The 15907-nt window shown below is 46.7% G+C and overlaps 1 protein-coding gene and 1 pseudogene across 1 annotated transcript in view; one reads left to right on the top strand and one right to left on the bottom strand.

The window, feature by feature from the left end:
• ITGA9 (integrin subunit alpha 9) overlaps positions 1-15907 on the top strand; it is a 367824-nt gene that overhangs the window by 24120 nt on the left and 327797 nt on the right. Inside the window, exon 4 of the mRNA XM_040246228.1 lies at positions 6232-6355. Within this exon, the coding sequence (XP_040102162.1) occupies positions 6232-6355 (124 nt within the window). The remainder of the gene's footprint in view (positions 1-6231; positions 6356-15907) is intronic.
• Positions 2159-5854, bottom strand: LOC120868436 (annotated as a pseudogene).

The following is a 15907-nucleotide window of genomic DNA, read 5'->3' as shown; positions in this document are numbered from 1 at the left end:
TGCCCTAATGGGTATGAGGTGGCATCTCACTGTGATTCGTATTGCCCTAATGATTAGTGAGGGCTTTTCTGGTGCTCAGAGGGTAAAGCGTCTGCCTGCAATGTGGGAGACCTGGGTTCGATCCCTGGGTTGGAAGATCCCCTGGAGAAGGCAATGGCACCCCACTCCAGTATTCTTGCCTGGAGAATCCCATGGACGGAGGAGCCTGGTGGGCTACAGTCCACAGGGTCGCAAAGAGTCGGACACGACTGAGCAACTTCACCTTCACTTTCACTTTCAATGATTAGTGATGTTGAGCATCTTCTCATGGGCTTGTTGGCCTTTTGTCTTTCTTCTCCGAAGAAATGTCTGTTCAGGTCCTTTGCTTATTGTTTAAATTGGGTTGTTTTTTGTTGAGTTCTTCTCATGGCTTTTTGCATGTATGCCATCTTGTCAGGAAAGGCCTATCCCAGGTCCAGTCTGTCCTCCCTGGTTTAGACTCTGCCACCTCCATGAAGCCTGTTTCCGTGATGGTGTTGTCAAGAATAAGCCGAGCATCTTTGTGTCATCAGAAGTTCAGCGTTATGTTGTTATCTTATGTGCATAACTTGTTTTGTGCGTATATGTCCTTTTTAACGGGAACCACTTGAGGATAGAGACCAAATTTTCGACCCTTTTCACTCTCAGCTCTAGAAGAAGGTCTCTCTAAGGAGTGGCTTCTGAAAGTGTGTTTGAATAATGTAAAGAAAGTAAAAGTGTTAGTCGCTCAATCATGTCTGACTCTTTGCGACCACATGGACTGTAGCCTGCCAGGCTCTTCTGACTGTGGAACTCTCCAGGTAGGAATACTGGAGTGAGTAGCCATTCCCTTCTCCAGGGGATATTCCAGACCCAGGGATTAAACTCAGGTCTCCTGCATTGCAGGCAGATTCTTCACCATCTGAGCCACCAGGGAAGCGCTAATGTAGGGACTAAGGGTCAGTACTAAAGCAATTAGAAACCAAATCAATGGCCATCTCTTTTTGGTGGCTGACTCTAAGCAGTTGATGGATGCATGAGACAAAGGCTGTAAAATGCCCCTTGGAAATGACAGGTGACATTAGGAGACAAGCAGGGCTGACCCAGTCCACATTTTTGTTTTGAAGGTTTCATATCCATTTGCTTTTTCTTTCATGTCTTATTTCTGCCTGTCAAAACGTGCTGGGAGGCAAGTGTTTATTTTAAAATTAAGAACAGGAAGATATGTTTTATTCAATCACATTTTGAGAACTCTGTAGTTGTCTGGGGGTGTCGGCCTCACACCTATATCCCCAAGAAGCATAATACTGGATTCCAAGGTTGGGTTTGACGTGGGAGAGGTGGGATGGCTCTTTTTGAAAGTAGCATCTGATGCTGATTTCAAAGTAAAGAACGGATAGAGAGTTTGAAAGCTGCAATGGAGAGTTAAATATCTTGATAATGAAGGGCATTTTCTGGTCCACAGACCCACCAGCCAGCTCTGGCAAGATCCAGGATGTTGGGCTTGTCTGGCAGGCTGCCCTTAGCTCAGTGCCTGAACACAGCATCGGGATTAGAGGCCCCTTCCCCTTGTGCTTCCACCCCAACACTCCCAGTGTGCAGTTGACAGTTTAAGAAATAGGGAGAAAAGTCACTTCTGGTAATAACTACCCAACAAACCCAGCATGGGCACTGAGCTGTCTCTTCGACCTGGGAGCACAGCTCACAGTGTTCAAGTCTGACATTTCTGTTTTTCAGCAGAGTTTGCAAGGCTCAGGCAACAACTAAAGAGAGCAACTAGCTGACTTCTGGGAGGAAGCGGTGTTCTCCAGCTCTGTCTCTTGGCTGTTTCCTTTCCAAGAGTCAGCGCTGTTGCTGTCTTTCTGTTCACCACTTCTCATCTTTGCCATTTTTTCAAAGCCACAGGATATACTTTGCATTTACTTCTGTTGCTTTGTTTCCTGATTTTTTTTTAAGTAAACTTTTTGTTGAGCTGTAACATCCATGCAGAAAAATGCCCCAAATAATCTTTATACATCTTTTTTTTTTTTTAACAAAAGTTTATTCTTAAATGAACAATAGTTTCCAAGACAACACTTCATTCTAGCTATAGGTGGCAACAAATATTGTGGCAGGGGATCCAGATGTTTAAATAGGAGTGCAACTAAGAGTCATCATTGCCTCAGGCATAAGGAACAACTTGCTTTTTGCCAGATTTCTTAATTCCATTTGTGGCCAGGAGGCCTTTCCTCACAGCCTTTGCTTTTAGCTCAGCGAGTTTCTTCTGCTTCTCCTTGAATGTCTTCCTCTTCCATCTCCTCGGTTTGCTTCTTAAGCTGCTTCAAGGGCTCCTTCTTGCCACCTTCACGGCCCGACGTGGCTCCTGCCGCCCCTTCCCCAGCTGTATATATATTGATGAATTTTTAGGAGGTGAACATTCTTAGAATGACTTTCCCAGAACCCCAGAAGTCACCTTCCCTCCTCCCCCGTTTGAAGGGGAGCTGCGTTGGGGGGCGGGATCTGTGGTATCAGGGCCCTGATCTCCTGCACCCTGTGTTCTCAGTGGCTGACGGCCTGTCTGCTCCTGACTGTGCTGGGTAGACCTGAGGCCTGGGAAAAGCTCTGGTCATCTGTGCATGGTGAGGGTGGGTGGGGTAGGGGGAGAGCCATCTGGAGGGGCCCAGTACCTGCCCCCCTAATCCAGGAAGGACACTGTCATACCACAAAAAGGCCTTCAAAATAAATTGCTTCTTTATTTCCTTCTTATTCTTTTGGTAGCAAAAACAACCCTTGTAACTTGAAATATGTCAGATGCTAAGATGTGGGGTGGTCCTAGACCTTTCCCCCTTTTGTTGTAATTTTCTGGAATCTGAGTTGGCGTGAGTCTTGCTGTTTCCAGAGGGTGCTCTCTTTTTCCTGTTGGAGGTCCCTGTCTCCTCCCTGCCCCCCAACCCTTCCTCTCTCACAGCAGAACTCATTTGGAAAGATTGATAGAGATTTTAATGCTTTGGAGACAGTCCCTAGGAATTTTTCTTAATGTTGGAGTCAGATTGACATGTGTGTATGTAGAAGGATAATCAGGGCTAAACAGTCTTTTCTTTCTGTAATTTATGTTCAGAGACACTTTTCCTTGTTTTCTTACATGCAAACTGCCTTTGACACTTTGATCTCTGACCTCACAGAATGCCTTAATTTTAGTTTAGTTTGCTGTGAATGCAATCTTTGGCTCTTCTAGGAATTCCCCAAGATCACTCCTTAAATAGTTTATGACACTTAAAAAAAAAAAAGGCAATAAACTGAACATTAAATACAGAAGGTCCATCCTCATAAGAGTCAGTGCGCACCATGACAAACAGCCGCCTCCCTTTACAGTCCCTCTAACCCATAAATACAGTAAAAACATGGGAAGCCCTAGGGCTTTGCCAGATCCATAAACTAAAAGATAATTGATTTACCAGCTAATTGGATGGTAAGTGATTCAAGTTTGGAAACTATCAGAATGTAGTTGGAAATAAAAATAAAAACTTAGTGGAATGGAGTGATTATCCACTGAATGATAGCTTTGTTTAGCTTCTTGCTTGACATGATTTTAGTCTGTTGAGATGTGCTAGAAGCACAGAACAGCACCAAATGGCGGGGGGATGGAGGTGGTTTGCAGTATAAGGAATAACGAGATTGTTTTTCACATTCATTGTCGTAGGGCAAGAGGCAGAGTGTGGGCAAGCTGAGATTTCCTGCCGCTCTGAGTTCCCTTGCTTTCTCATGGATAGGGAGTGGTCTTGTCGGTGGCTTGCTTGGAGGGATAAAGATCAGAGAGGCTGGCAGGCAGTGATTTTTTTCATCAAGTGACTTCAGGGATACCCAGGTCCTGGAGAGCCCCACTCCCTTCATCCAGTGGCCTTGTCATCCCGTTCAATCTCAGAGAGGTCGTTTCTGGGGTCCTAAGACTTTTGGGGAGGCTGTAAGGACAATAGCTACCTGACCTGCCCCAAAGGGTGGGTTTTGACGGCTCCTTAGGTGGGAATTGGGAGTTATAAGTTGGAGATGTTTTCGAGTGAGATAAGGATTCTGAAATCTGGATTTCCATGTTGTTTGCAGCCCTTACCAGCTCTGGAACTTAAGCAAAACACTGTCTAAAACCCAGGGTTCCCATATAGAAAATGGGAATTCTAAGACATCTTCCCACCTTCCAGAGTTGCAGAAAAGGTCAGATGTGGGCCATGTAAATTCTGAATGTTGCTTGCCTGTGTGCCCAGTCGTGGCTGACTCTTTGCTATCCCGTGGACTGTAGCCTGCCAGGCAACTCTGTCCATGGGATTTTCTAGGCAAGAATACTGAAGCGGCTCGCCATTTCCTACTCCAGGGGAGTGGGTTGCCATTTACTTCCCCACCCAAGGATCAAACCCAGGTCTCCTGTATCTCCTACACCGGCAGGCGGATTCTCTACCACTGTGCCACGTGGGAAAATCAAATGCTGAATGTTACAGCCTATAGAAACAGTGTTTGATATGAACAAATAAGTTAAAAACTGATTATTTTAAAATGCAGTATTTTAAGAAAATGAATCTGTTGGCTAGAGTGTAGCAACCTGATAGTCGTACTGAGTGTGAATGTCCACGAGCAATGGGGAGGGCTGGGCAGAGTAAACAACTTTGCAGGAAGCAGTCTGGCTCCTCACCAGCCTTGCGGGTGCATCTGAATGTGAGGCTGGGTGTGTCCAGGGCTGGTGGGAATGGATGTGCCTCTGTATTCTCGCTTCTGGCTCCCAGAACTGTCTCCCCTCCTGGTGTCTCCTGGCACGTGCGACCCGTGCTGGGAGACTGCCCTCCAGAGATGACCAGAGGGTTGGTCTCAGCTCCTCACCCATGCCAAGCTCTTAACCATCTCAGGACCGCTCTCAGCTGCTCCCTCATTTTCTTCAGGTCTCTATTCAGATGTCACCTATTTGGCGGGGCTCAGGCCACTTGGCCCAAGGGACCATCCTGGTGAGATGGAAATGCTTTCTGTCTTGCTAAGGGTTTGATTACAGGAATGTAGGTGTTTGTCAAAACTCATTAGATGACTTTGACAAACACGTACACTTGAGATCTGTGCACAGTACACTTGAGATTTTTGCATTTTTCTGTATGTAAATTTACTTCAAAAGACCGTCAACAAACATTTACTTCTGATTAATGATATAAAACAGTCACACATCAGCAGTTTCTTATGGTTCAACCAAATTCTTTTCCCTGACCCTGACAAGGAACTTCTGAAGGTGCTCCAGAGTTCGGTGGCCTCAGCTCACTCGGGAGCTTGTTTAAAATGCAGATTCTCAGGGCCCTGCAGATTGGCCAAGCTAGCTCTCGGGGTGGGGCCTAGTGCTGTGTGATTTAGTGAGACTTCCAGGTGACTCTGAAGGGCCTCGAGTTTGATGGAAGCCAGTGACTGCTCCAGTGGGCAAGCAGGTGGTGCCGTGAAGGGCAGGGTCTGTTGTGGGCAGAGCAGCACCCCTTGTCTCTAGCTTTTTCTCTAGCATGTCCTTTGGTCCTCAGGCCCATTAGCTCCACCTCTGCATCCTGAGGTCACCCGCTTCTCCCCTATCCACTGCCCTCATCCTGGTCCAGGCAGCAGCATCTCTCACCTGGATATTCACCTCCACCCTCGCCTACCTGCAGTCACCACTCGGCAGCCCAGTTATCGTTCCAAGCTGTGAGTTAGACCACACCACTCACCTGTGTGAGACCCTCCACTGGTACATCCACTAAAGTCACAGTCATCCTTGAGGTCTGCAGGAGCCCCGGCGCCTGCCCCTGTCCTCTCTCTGATCTTAGCTTCCCCCAGAGCCGCCCCACAGGCCACCTTTCTTTCTCTTGACCCTCGAAGCCTTCTTCTCCATCGCCCCTGATATTCCCTCTGTGCCCAGGGTGTTTGGCTCTTTCTCATCCTTTCGGCTGCCCCTGGCCTCCAGGTGGAAACCGTCCTCCCTACTGCTAGATCCTTAGCCCATCGCCTTGTGTCCTTTCTCCCCAGCATTTTTTCTACTCCTCATTTGTTTATATGTTTGTTGATTGTCTGCTGCCTCCCAGGGCCACCCCCGACCAAGCTCCCACAGTCTGCTGGTACCCAGCATGGTGCCGGGGCTGGCTGGGAGAGAATGTGGCTTCCCAGCCCCTCTGTGCCGCTCTCCTCCCACAGAACTGCCTGGTATTGCTGGGCTCTGCTTTTGACCTCCTGGCCTGACTGTCCTGCTCTGAACCGCTCTCTGTCCCGTAGGCCTGTGCCCACCGCTGGAAGAACATCTACTATGAAACAGACCACATCCTGCCCCACGGCTTCTGTTACATCATCCCGTCCAACCTCCAGGCCAAAGGCAGGACGCTGATCCCTTGCTATGAAGGTGAGTGCCGGTTGATCCTCCCTTGCCCCCAACCCATGTCACACCTCAGACAACCCCCACCGATTTCCACCATCCAAACACTCCCCGCTGCTTTCCACACTCCAACAGGAGGGCTGCACTGTGTCCCTGGGTGGCCCTTTGGTGTCTGAAGATCAGGTAATGGGGAAGGTGGGAAGGGACAGCATTTCCAGGCCTTGCCCAGCCTTGCCCATCTGTGCCACAGAGCCCATGGTACTCCCCAAGCTTTATGAAGTCTCAGACTGAAATTCACCAGCCTCTCGGTTTCCTGACACTGCCAGATGCTGTGCAGCCTTGGGAAACTTGCTTTCCCTCTCTGGGCCTGTTTCCTTCCCCTGAAAATTCAGAGGTTGGCTCAGATGGTCTCCATAGTCCCGTGCGGCTCCCAGATGGTTATAAGACTCCCGAGATAGCTCCTGGCCATACCCATGGACAGATGTCCTGAGACAGAGGGAAGAAGAAGGCCCAGGGTTCAGTCACTCTGTGACATCTCAAGTCTGGTTTTCCTTCTCATCCAGTCCACGCACCCTGGCAGATGCCGGCAAGTTGGGTGCACCCTCAGCGTGGTCTTGAGAGCTCCTCACCAAGGGGCGCTTAGAGTCTGGGAAGGAAAATGTTTTCTCAGCCTCCCTGCTTAGAAGCTTCTAATGCCTGGGCTTGGGACCACTGAATAGCATGACTTAGCTCAGTTGAATTTGAGCTTTAAGGATTCAGGGTCACTTACTGCAGTTTTATAACTTGTGCTCTCAGGGTTTTCTTAGCTTAATTTTAAGTGAGCTAAGTGCTTGGCTGTTTATGTTTTAATTCCCTCCCTAATTTATTTGTTTGGACAGAAATCTCCGCTAGCCCGTGGCCACCTTTCCCCTGGGCCTCCCTGGCTTTTCCCACGTTTCCAATTTTGTGGCCTTTGAAGAGTGGCCCCGGGAAAGGCTGGGTCCCTGCAGGAGGCACGGACCCCCTGCTCCGTGAGGGGGACCCTTTCTTTGATCCCACATGAGCACCTGATCAGCTCTGGCAGGAACATGCCAGGCAGCTGAACTCTGGCCCTGTTTATCTCAGAACTGCCACAGTCATAAGGGAAACCTCACCTGAAAAATGGATGATGATATGATCAGTCAAGAGAGGGAGGGATAGGTCAGATAGAGATAAGGGGCCAGGACTGTGTCAGCTTGTTGCTAACTGGGTACCTCGTAAGTTTGGGGAACAGTGAGTTGGTAGGACTGATGCAGGTGGTGGGGATTGAACTCAGCTAGTTATGCAATAGAACCAGGACTCTGGTTTTCCCAGAAGGTATGTTGTGAAATAGGGCCACGTTGCCACACCTGGCAACTCCTCTGTACACCCCAACGGGTGTCAGAAAGCAGGAGGAGAGTCCTTAGGCGAGGGAGCTGGGGTCGCATGTCCATGTATACATGTAGCTGCTGTGGCTCACTCTTTTAAAGCATCTGTTATCTGGCAGTTGGGGTGGGTGAGTCAATAGAATGTGGTTGGCCTGGGCACTTTTATATATTCTCTCATTTCATGCAAACTTGATATCTTTCTTCATTTGGGTTAGCTGCTTTTGAAAGTTATTCCAGAACACCAGTGGGAGCAGGAAAGAGAGAAAGGGGAAAGCAGCACATGTGTGGATGTTCCTCATGAGTTACCAGCCTGGGCCGCTGGGATGCAATCTCAGGGCCAGCGCAGGACACACGCTTCCTAATTCCCCTGCCTGAGGGAGGAGGAGCTGGGTCTGTATCCACTGGGCATCCTGCCCTGCCATGTATGTGGGCAGAGAGAGTCCCCAGGCAGAGAGATGAGGGTGCTGGCTGGCAGGTGGAAGTCAGGCCGTGTCACAGAAGTGTTGAGGGGACCTGGGGGGCTCCTGTGAGTGGGCTTCTGTGTTGCCTTTCTCCTGGTACAGGTGAGGATGCATTTAATTGCCAAAGGTCACTCAAACAGCAAATGGTGCATAGGGCTGGGTTTTGAGTTTTGCGTCTGTCTGACCTCAGCAAATCATTTTGTCCCCTGGAGGTTGGAGTCGAGGGGATTTCTATTTGTGTTTTGATGTTTCTGGTTTAAATGCGCTTAAAATAGGAGCCAGTCATTAACCCTCTCAAAAGAAGAGAGGGTGACTGAACTGTCCCAAGGGTCCAGTCACCAGGGGAGGGGAACGTGAATGTTTTGGGTGTCAGTGTTCTCAAGAGCACCTGCCTGTCTCCTTTGCTGGAGGCTCTGGGCTGACCTTGGCAGGAGTGTGAAAGCCTGTGTGAGCCAAGGAGTGCGGGACGGGGCCGGGTGGCAGGGTGTCACGTCTGCTGCACGTGTCCATCAGTCACAGAAGAGTGTGAGCTCCAAGCCCAGGCCTAAAGAGGCCTCATGTATTTCCACCCACCCTTCTGGGTACTTCAGACCATCACCTTGAACGTGTTCTCCATAGCTCACTGGTCCCAGAAGGGAGACGTGTGTAACAGACTGAACCCCAGACATGCGGCCAGAGGCCAGCCAGGTAATCCAAACCCTAGCAGGCCTGTAGATGTGCTTGTGAGAAATAAATGCTTATCATCGTTTGTAAGGAGATTTCCTGGTTTTTACGCGACGATAGTTGACTGGCACAGGCTCATCTCAGGAAGCCACATTCCTTGTGCAACAGTGGCTGAGTGATGGGCTCCAGCCTCCAGAATCACTCTTTTCTGTGGTTGATCCTTGACTTAATGACAACCAGCTGGAATCAGCAAGAGAAGTAGCAAAGTGGTCATGCCCTCTGCCCGAGCTTCCTTCCCCCGCTGGGCACACACACATCAGGATCCTGAGTCTTTCAGTGCCCAGAGAGGGCAGTATGGGGTGGGACCAGGTGGGGGCCACTGGGGTATAAGCAGCCCCTTAGAACAGTGGGGGACTGAACAGAACGTCTCTGTAGTTCTTGGTCCTGTAAGAGGTGAGGGGTGGCAGATGCTCAGATTGCTCTTGAAGAGGGACTGGCAGGTCAGCGGTTGCAGGCCACACTTAGGGCCCTTGCCTGTGTTCCAGCTTTGGGATCTCCATCTCCCTGTTTTGTGGTCTAAACGTAAGGCAACCAATTTTCTCTTAATGTGGAAAAACTCAAGTACCGTGAGCTGTCTATTCCAGGTAGGGGATCATGTGGTGGTGAAGTGCAAGGGAAGTATTTTGGAGTTTGACAGAACCTTTCAGATGTCACCCAGCCTGGCCTCTCTGTCTTTACTGTTGCCCAGAGATGTGGGGTGACTTGCTCAGGCCCAGTTTTAATTACATGCTGCACAATGAGGAGGCCAAGTTGTGCAGTGGCTAAGAGCACAAGGCTCTGGGCCCAGAGCCCCCATCCTGGCTCTGCCACTCATGAATGCCATGGCTTCAGATGAGTGACAGCCTCTTGTGCTTAACCTACCTCATGAGGCTGTGGAGAGGATTAAGTTAAAGCTTACAAGTTCTTAGAGCAATGGCTGGCACACGCAGATTAGGCAGACAGATAGGAGGGTCAGTAGATAGATAGTAAGTACTACGGTTGACCCTCTGCACCCAGGGCCATGAGGGGCCAGCTTACTGTCATTTTATAGAAGGGACTTGAGCACCTTCTGATTGTGGTATCTGCATGGGTTCTGGAACCAATCCCTCACGGATACTGAGGGAAGATTGTATGTGCAAAGCACATATATGCTAATATAACATATGTGCTCATGGAAAGACTGATAACTGAAGGGGAAACTCCAGTACTTTGGCCACCTGATGTGAAGAGCCAACTCATTGGAAAAGACCCTGATGCTGGGAAAGATAGATGGCAGAGGAGAAGGGGGAAACAGAGGATGAGATGGTTGGATGGCGTTACTGACTCATGGACATGAGTTTGAGCAAACTCTGGGAGGTAGTGCAGGATAGGAAAGCCTGGCCTGCTGCAGGGTTGCAGAGTCGGACATGACTGAATGACTGAACGACAGCTACAAGTTTGCTCATATACTATCAGCCAAGCAAGCGTTTGTTAATTACTGTAGGAGGACTAGTTTTTCTACCAGGGATAGAGTCCACGCAGTTTTATTACGTACTGAATACCTTTTATGCCCTGTGCTAAGTACCTGATGGATAAAACCCAAGAAGCTCCCCATCTATAGGGGAAAACAGAGTTGGAACATGATGTCTCCAGAGTGGCAGAGCTGAGTGAGGAGAGAATTGTGTGCCCATGTAGATGACTGGGGCCCTCTCCAAGGGCCTAGGCTGCATCCACGTTCGAGATCTCATTTTGCAACTAAAAAGACAGAGACCTGCCTAGAGTTGGCAGCCTGTTGGGGCCCATGGAAAAGAGGAATGGTGGGTGCTGGGCAGGGCAGGAAGCATGGAAAGACCCAAGGGTGGGGCTGGGTATGGCCCCGTCTCCCAGGCTTCTGCCTCTGTGGCCTCACACTCTAGCTCGACCCTCGATGGGAATGGACGCGGTAATGCCTCCATTGCATTCACCTCTGAGGGTTATTGTGGGAAGCCCCTGCAAAAATGCAGGTGGAGGTGTTCAGAAAGACTGCACACTGTTCTCTAATCATGGCCCGACTGTGGGTCTCGGTGAGGGTTAGCCATGTTCTCTCCAGAAGGTCAGAAGGTTGATTTAATTTGGAGAGCCTCTAAGAATGTGGGCACCTGTCTATAATGTTTCAAACGTTTTAATTCTTAAAAAGTTGCTCTTTGGTTTGGCACGAATTTGTTTCTCTCCTGGCTCTTCAGGTGCTTCCTGTTTCTCATTGGTTGGGAAATGCTATCAGAATATTCTGTTTGGAACCCGGAAATGTAGAGAGAATTGGAAACAAAAATGAATTTAGGACTAAAAAAAAAAGTGGATGGAGCGCACCCCTAAGTCAAACCGTTCATTTGGTATGAGAACATCATTACTACCATATGGGGTTTGGTTTTATCAGCACGTGTGAGAAAATGAGTTTAGTGGGATGACAGACGGGGACAACTCTTTGTAAATTAAAGGGCACACACTAAAACATTAGTTAGTGTTAACTGAGTCATGGGATTTTAGTACTCCCCAGAGTGAAGTCAGTGCATTGATAAAATCAAGTGCAGGGATTTCTTTCATCCTTTGCCCTCAAGTCCATGGAGGCAAGAAGCCAGAGCTTGGCAGGAGAGGTCTGTAAACAAGTCATTGTTTTATTCTCACAAATATGAAATAATCTGGGAGCAGCTCACCCAGTGTTCCAAATCAAACACTGATGAATACAGTTGGGTACCGCTGTATATTAGATCTAATTTCAGAATCTGACTTTACCACTCACTCATTCCTATGATTGAACCCATAGCTCCTACTTTCTGATTGGGTGACTTTGGGTAGACCGCCCCCCTCCCTGCCGACCCCTCAGTGTCCTCCTCTGTAAAATGGAGAGATTGATCCCTATTACTAACACACACACACACACACACACACACACACATAAGAGGTATTTGGGATTTCCCTGGCAGTCCAGTGGTTAGAACTCTGCTTTCTCTGTGGTTATCTGGTCTGGGAACTAAGATCCCACAAGCTGCACAGTGTGGCCAAAAAAAAAAAAAAGAGAGAGAGATTTGAAGTGTATAATGTGCCTAACAAGGCTATGGTTTCTCCAGTAGTCATGTATGGATGTGAGAGTTGGACTATAAAGAAGGCTGAGCACAGAAGAATTGATGCTTTTGAACTGTGGTGTTGGAGAATGCTCTTGAGAATCCCTTGGACTGCAAGGAGATCCAACCAGTCCATCCTAAAGGAGATCAGTCCTGGGTGTTCATTGGAAGGGCTGATGGATGTTGAAGCTGAAACTCCAATATTTTGGCCACCTGATGTGAAAAGCTGACTCATTTGAAAAGACCCTGATGTTGGGAAAGATTGAAGGCAGGAGGAGAAGGGGACGACAGAGGATGAGATGGTTAGATGGCATCACCGACTCAAAGGACATGAGTTTGGGTAAACTCTGGGAGTTGGTGATGGACAGGGAGGCCTGGTGTGCTGCGGTTCATGGGGTCACAAAGGGTCGGACTTGACTGAGCAACTGAACTGAACACAGTTTTTAGCTCAGAGTGAGCATTCAGTAAAAGGGAATTTTCTAATTAACTTTTTAAGTACTATTTTTGTGTCCTTTAGTCTTCACAGAAGATGTCCAGTGATCCTGCTTTAATGAATAATGGAGGGTAGAAAGCTGGGTATTGCTAAAAAGATTTTAAGATTCCTTGAAAGTATTATATTTTTAAAAATATCTTTGAAAAAACTATTTGCACAATTTATTTGCTTGGTAAGTACTCCTCTTTTATGTAGAGGATCTAAAATTTAAATTACACCGTATTTAAATGTTCTCAAGTTTGGAATGGTTGGGGTCTTAATCTGTCCAATTTTACTGTCCCTTAAAATGGTCCCATGGATTCCCAAGACTTCTGTACCATTTTCTTTGTTATCAGGGGGTGGCCAGGCCTTTAATTCCTAATTTCTTTTGCATCTTTCACGACAGAGATCATTTCTAGAGAAGGAAATAAATAGATCCCCTATTTATATGCGAAGATTCTTCTTCTAATGTTGCGGCCTCTGGCTCCACAGGGGATACAAATCAATCAAAGTCCATTTACAAATGAAAAGCAATTGAGGTTCTGTTTTGTTGTGTTTTTGTTTTGAGGAGAACCATAAAAGGCTAAGTTAATCCATTTTAAAATTCAAGAACAAGACCCATAAATTTTTATTAAATAAAGAGCTCTACATTTACATGGGATTTTATGATTTCCAAAGAGCTTTCATAAACATTATCTCATTTAAGTAAATACAGCAAATTAAAAAAAAGCACATGCAGTCCCATATTATGAGCCATTAATGCAGAGAAGGACCCTGCGAGGGGAAGCTGGAGGGTGACCAGAGGGGACAGCTAGAGCCAGATGAGGAGGCCAGATCTCTGCAGTGACTCTTGGGCTCAAGGAGCCCCATCAAGCTTTTCCTTTCATGTGAAGAATTCTTATTTTGGGCACAAAAATATTCTACACTTCAAACATGTTTCCATACATTGTGTGGAATTGTTGACCACTTAAACTCTGTCATCTAACAGTTTCCTTATAGATATTCAAATGGTATGAATCTCCTCTTCTAAAATTGCTTATCTATGTGATGGATATCTTCAGCTTTATTCCTTTTAGAGACACTGACAGATTGAGAGTTACCAAATATTTTTCAAGCAGGCGCTTTCTGGGTTCCAGGTATTCTGGTTGGTACTTAACATTTATGATTTTACTGGATAATCATATCATAAGGGAGTAACTATTCTTATGTCCATTGTATAGACAAGAAAACTGAGGCTTTTCAGTTTCTTCCCTTAAAGATTACTGCAAAATATTCAATATAGTTCCTTGTTGTATAGTAGGTCCTTGTTGCTTATCTATTTTATGTATAGTATATGTATATATATATGTATGTATAGTAAGTAGTGTGTATGTGTTAATACTAAACTCCTAATTTATGCTTCCCCCTTCCCCTTTGGTAGCTATAGTTTGTTTTCTATGACTGTAAGTCTATTTCTGTATTTCTGTTTTGTGCGTGCTTAGTTGCTTCAGTTCAGTTCAGTTGCTCAGTTGTGTCCAACTCTTTGCGACCCCATGGACTTCCCTGTCCCAGAGTTTACCCAAACTCACGTCCATTGAGTCGGTGATGTCATCCAACTGTCTCATCCTCTGTCATCCCCTTCTCCTCCCATCTTCAATCTTTCCCAGCATCAGGGTCTTTTCAAATGAGTCAGCTCCTCACATCAGGTGGCCAAAGTATTGGTGTTTCAGCTGCAACATCAGTCTTTCCAATGAATATTTAGGACTGATCTCTTTTAGGATGGACTGGTTGGATCTCCTTGCAGTCCAAAGGACTCTCAAGAGTCTTCTCCAATACCACAGTTCAAAAACATCAATTTTTCGGCTCTCAGCTTTCTTTATAGTCCAGCTCTCACATCCATACATGACTACTGGAAAAACCATAGCTTTGACTAGATGGACCTTTGTTGGCAAAGTAATGTCTCTGCTTTTGAATATGCTGCCTAGGTTGGTCATAACTTTTCTTCCAAGGAGTAAGCATCTTTTAATTTCATGGCTGCAGTCACGATCTGCAGTGATTTTGAAGCCTCCCCCAGATAAAGTCTGTCATTATTTCCATTGTTTCCCCATCTATTTGCCATGAAGTAGAACTGTACAAAAAGGATCTTTACGACCTGGATAATCACGATGGTGTGATCACTCATCTAGAGCCAGACATCCTGGAATGTGAAGTCAAGTGGGCCTTGGAAAGCATCACTACGAACAAAGCTAGTGGAGGTGATGGAATTCCGGTAGAGCTATTTCAAATCCTGAAAGATGATGCTGTGAAAGGGCTGCACTCAGTATGCCAGCAAATTTGGAAAACTCATCAGTGGCCACAGGACTGGAAAAGATCAGTTTTCATTCCAATTCCAAAGAAAGGCAATGCCAAAGAATGCTCAAACTACCGCACAATTGCACTCATCTCACACGCTAGTAAAGTAATGCTCAAAATTCTCCAAGCCAGGCTTCAGCAATACCTGAACCGTGAACACCCTGATGTTCAAGCTGGTTTTAGAAAGGCAGAGGAACCAGAGATCAAATTGCCAACATCCGCTGGATCATGGAAAAAGCAAGAGAGTTCCAGAAAAACATCTATTTCTGCTTTATTGACTATGCCAAAGCCTTGACTATGTGGATCACAATAAACTGTGGAAAATTCTGAAAGAGATGGGAATACCAGACCACCTGACCTGCCTCTTGAGAAATCTGTATGCAGGCCAGGAAGCAACAGTTAGAACTGGACATGGAACAATAGACTGGTTCCAAATAGGAAAAGGAGTATGTCAAGGCTATATATTGTCACCCTGCTTATTTAACTTCTATGCAGAGTACATCATGAGAAACGCTGGACTGGAAGAAACACAAGCTGGAATCAAGATTGCCAGGAGAAATATCACTAACCTCAGATATGCAGATGATACCACCCTTATGGCAGAAAGTGAAGAGGAACTAAAAAGCCTCTTGATGAAAGTGAAAGTGGAGAGTGAAAAAGTTGGCCTAAAGCTCAACATTCAGAAAACGAAGATCATGGCATCCGGTCCCATCACTTCATGGGAAATAGATGGGGAAACAGTGGAAACAGTGTCAGACTTTATTTTTTGGGGCTCCCAAATCACTGCAGATGGTGATTGCAGCCATGAAATTCAAAGATGCTTACTTCTTGGAAGAAAAGTTATGACCAACCTAGATTGTATATTCAAAAGCAGAGACATTACTTTGCCAACTAAGGTCCGTCTAGTCAAGGCTATGGTTTCTCCAGTAGTCATGTATGGGTGTGAGAGTTGGACTATGAAGAAGGCTGAGCGCCGAAGAATTGATGCTTTTGCACTGTGGTGTTGGAAAAGACTCTTGAGAGTCCCTTGGCCTGCAAGGAGATCCAACCAGTCCATTCTGAAGGAGATCAACCCTGGGATTTCTTTGGAAGGAATGACGCTATAGCTGAAACTCCAGGACTTTGGCCACCTCATGCGAAGAGTTGACTCA

The sequence above is a fragment of the Oryx dammah genome, unplaced genomic scaffold (assembly GCF_014754425.2).
Source record: "Oryx dammah isolate SB20612 unplaced genomic scaffold, SCBI_Odam_1.1 HiC_scaffold_9, whole genome shotgun sequence".
NCBI lineage: Eukaryota > Metazoa > Chordata > Mammalia > Artiodactyla > Bovidae > Oryx > Oryx dammah.
Note: the sequence above shows the minus strand (reverse complement) of the source record. Positions and strands in the feature narration are given on the sequence as shown.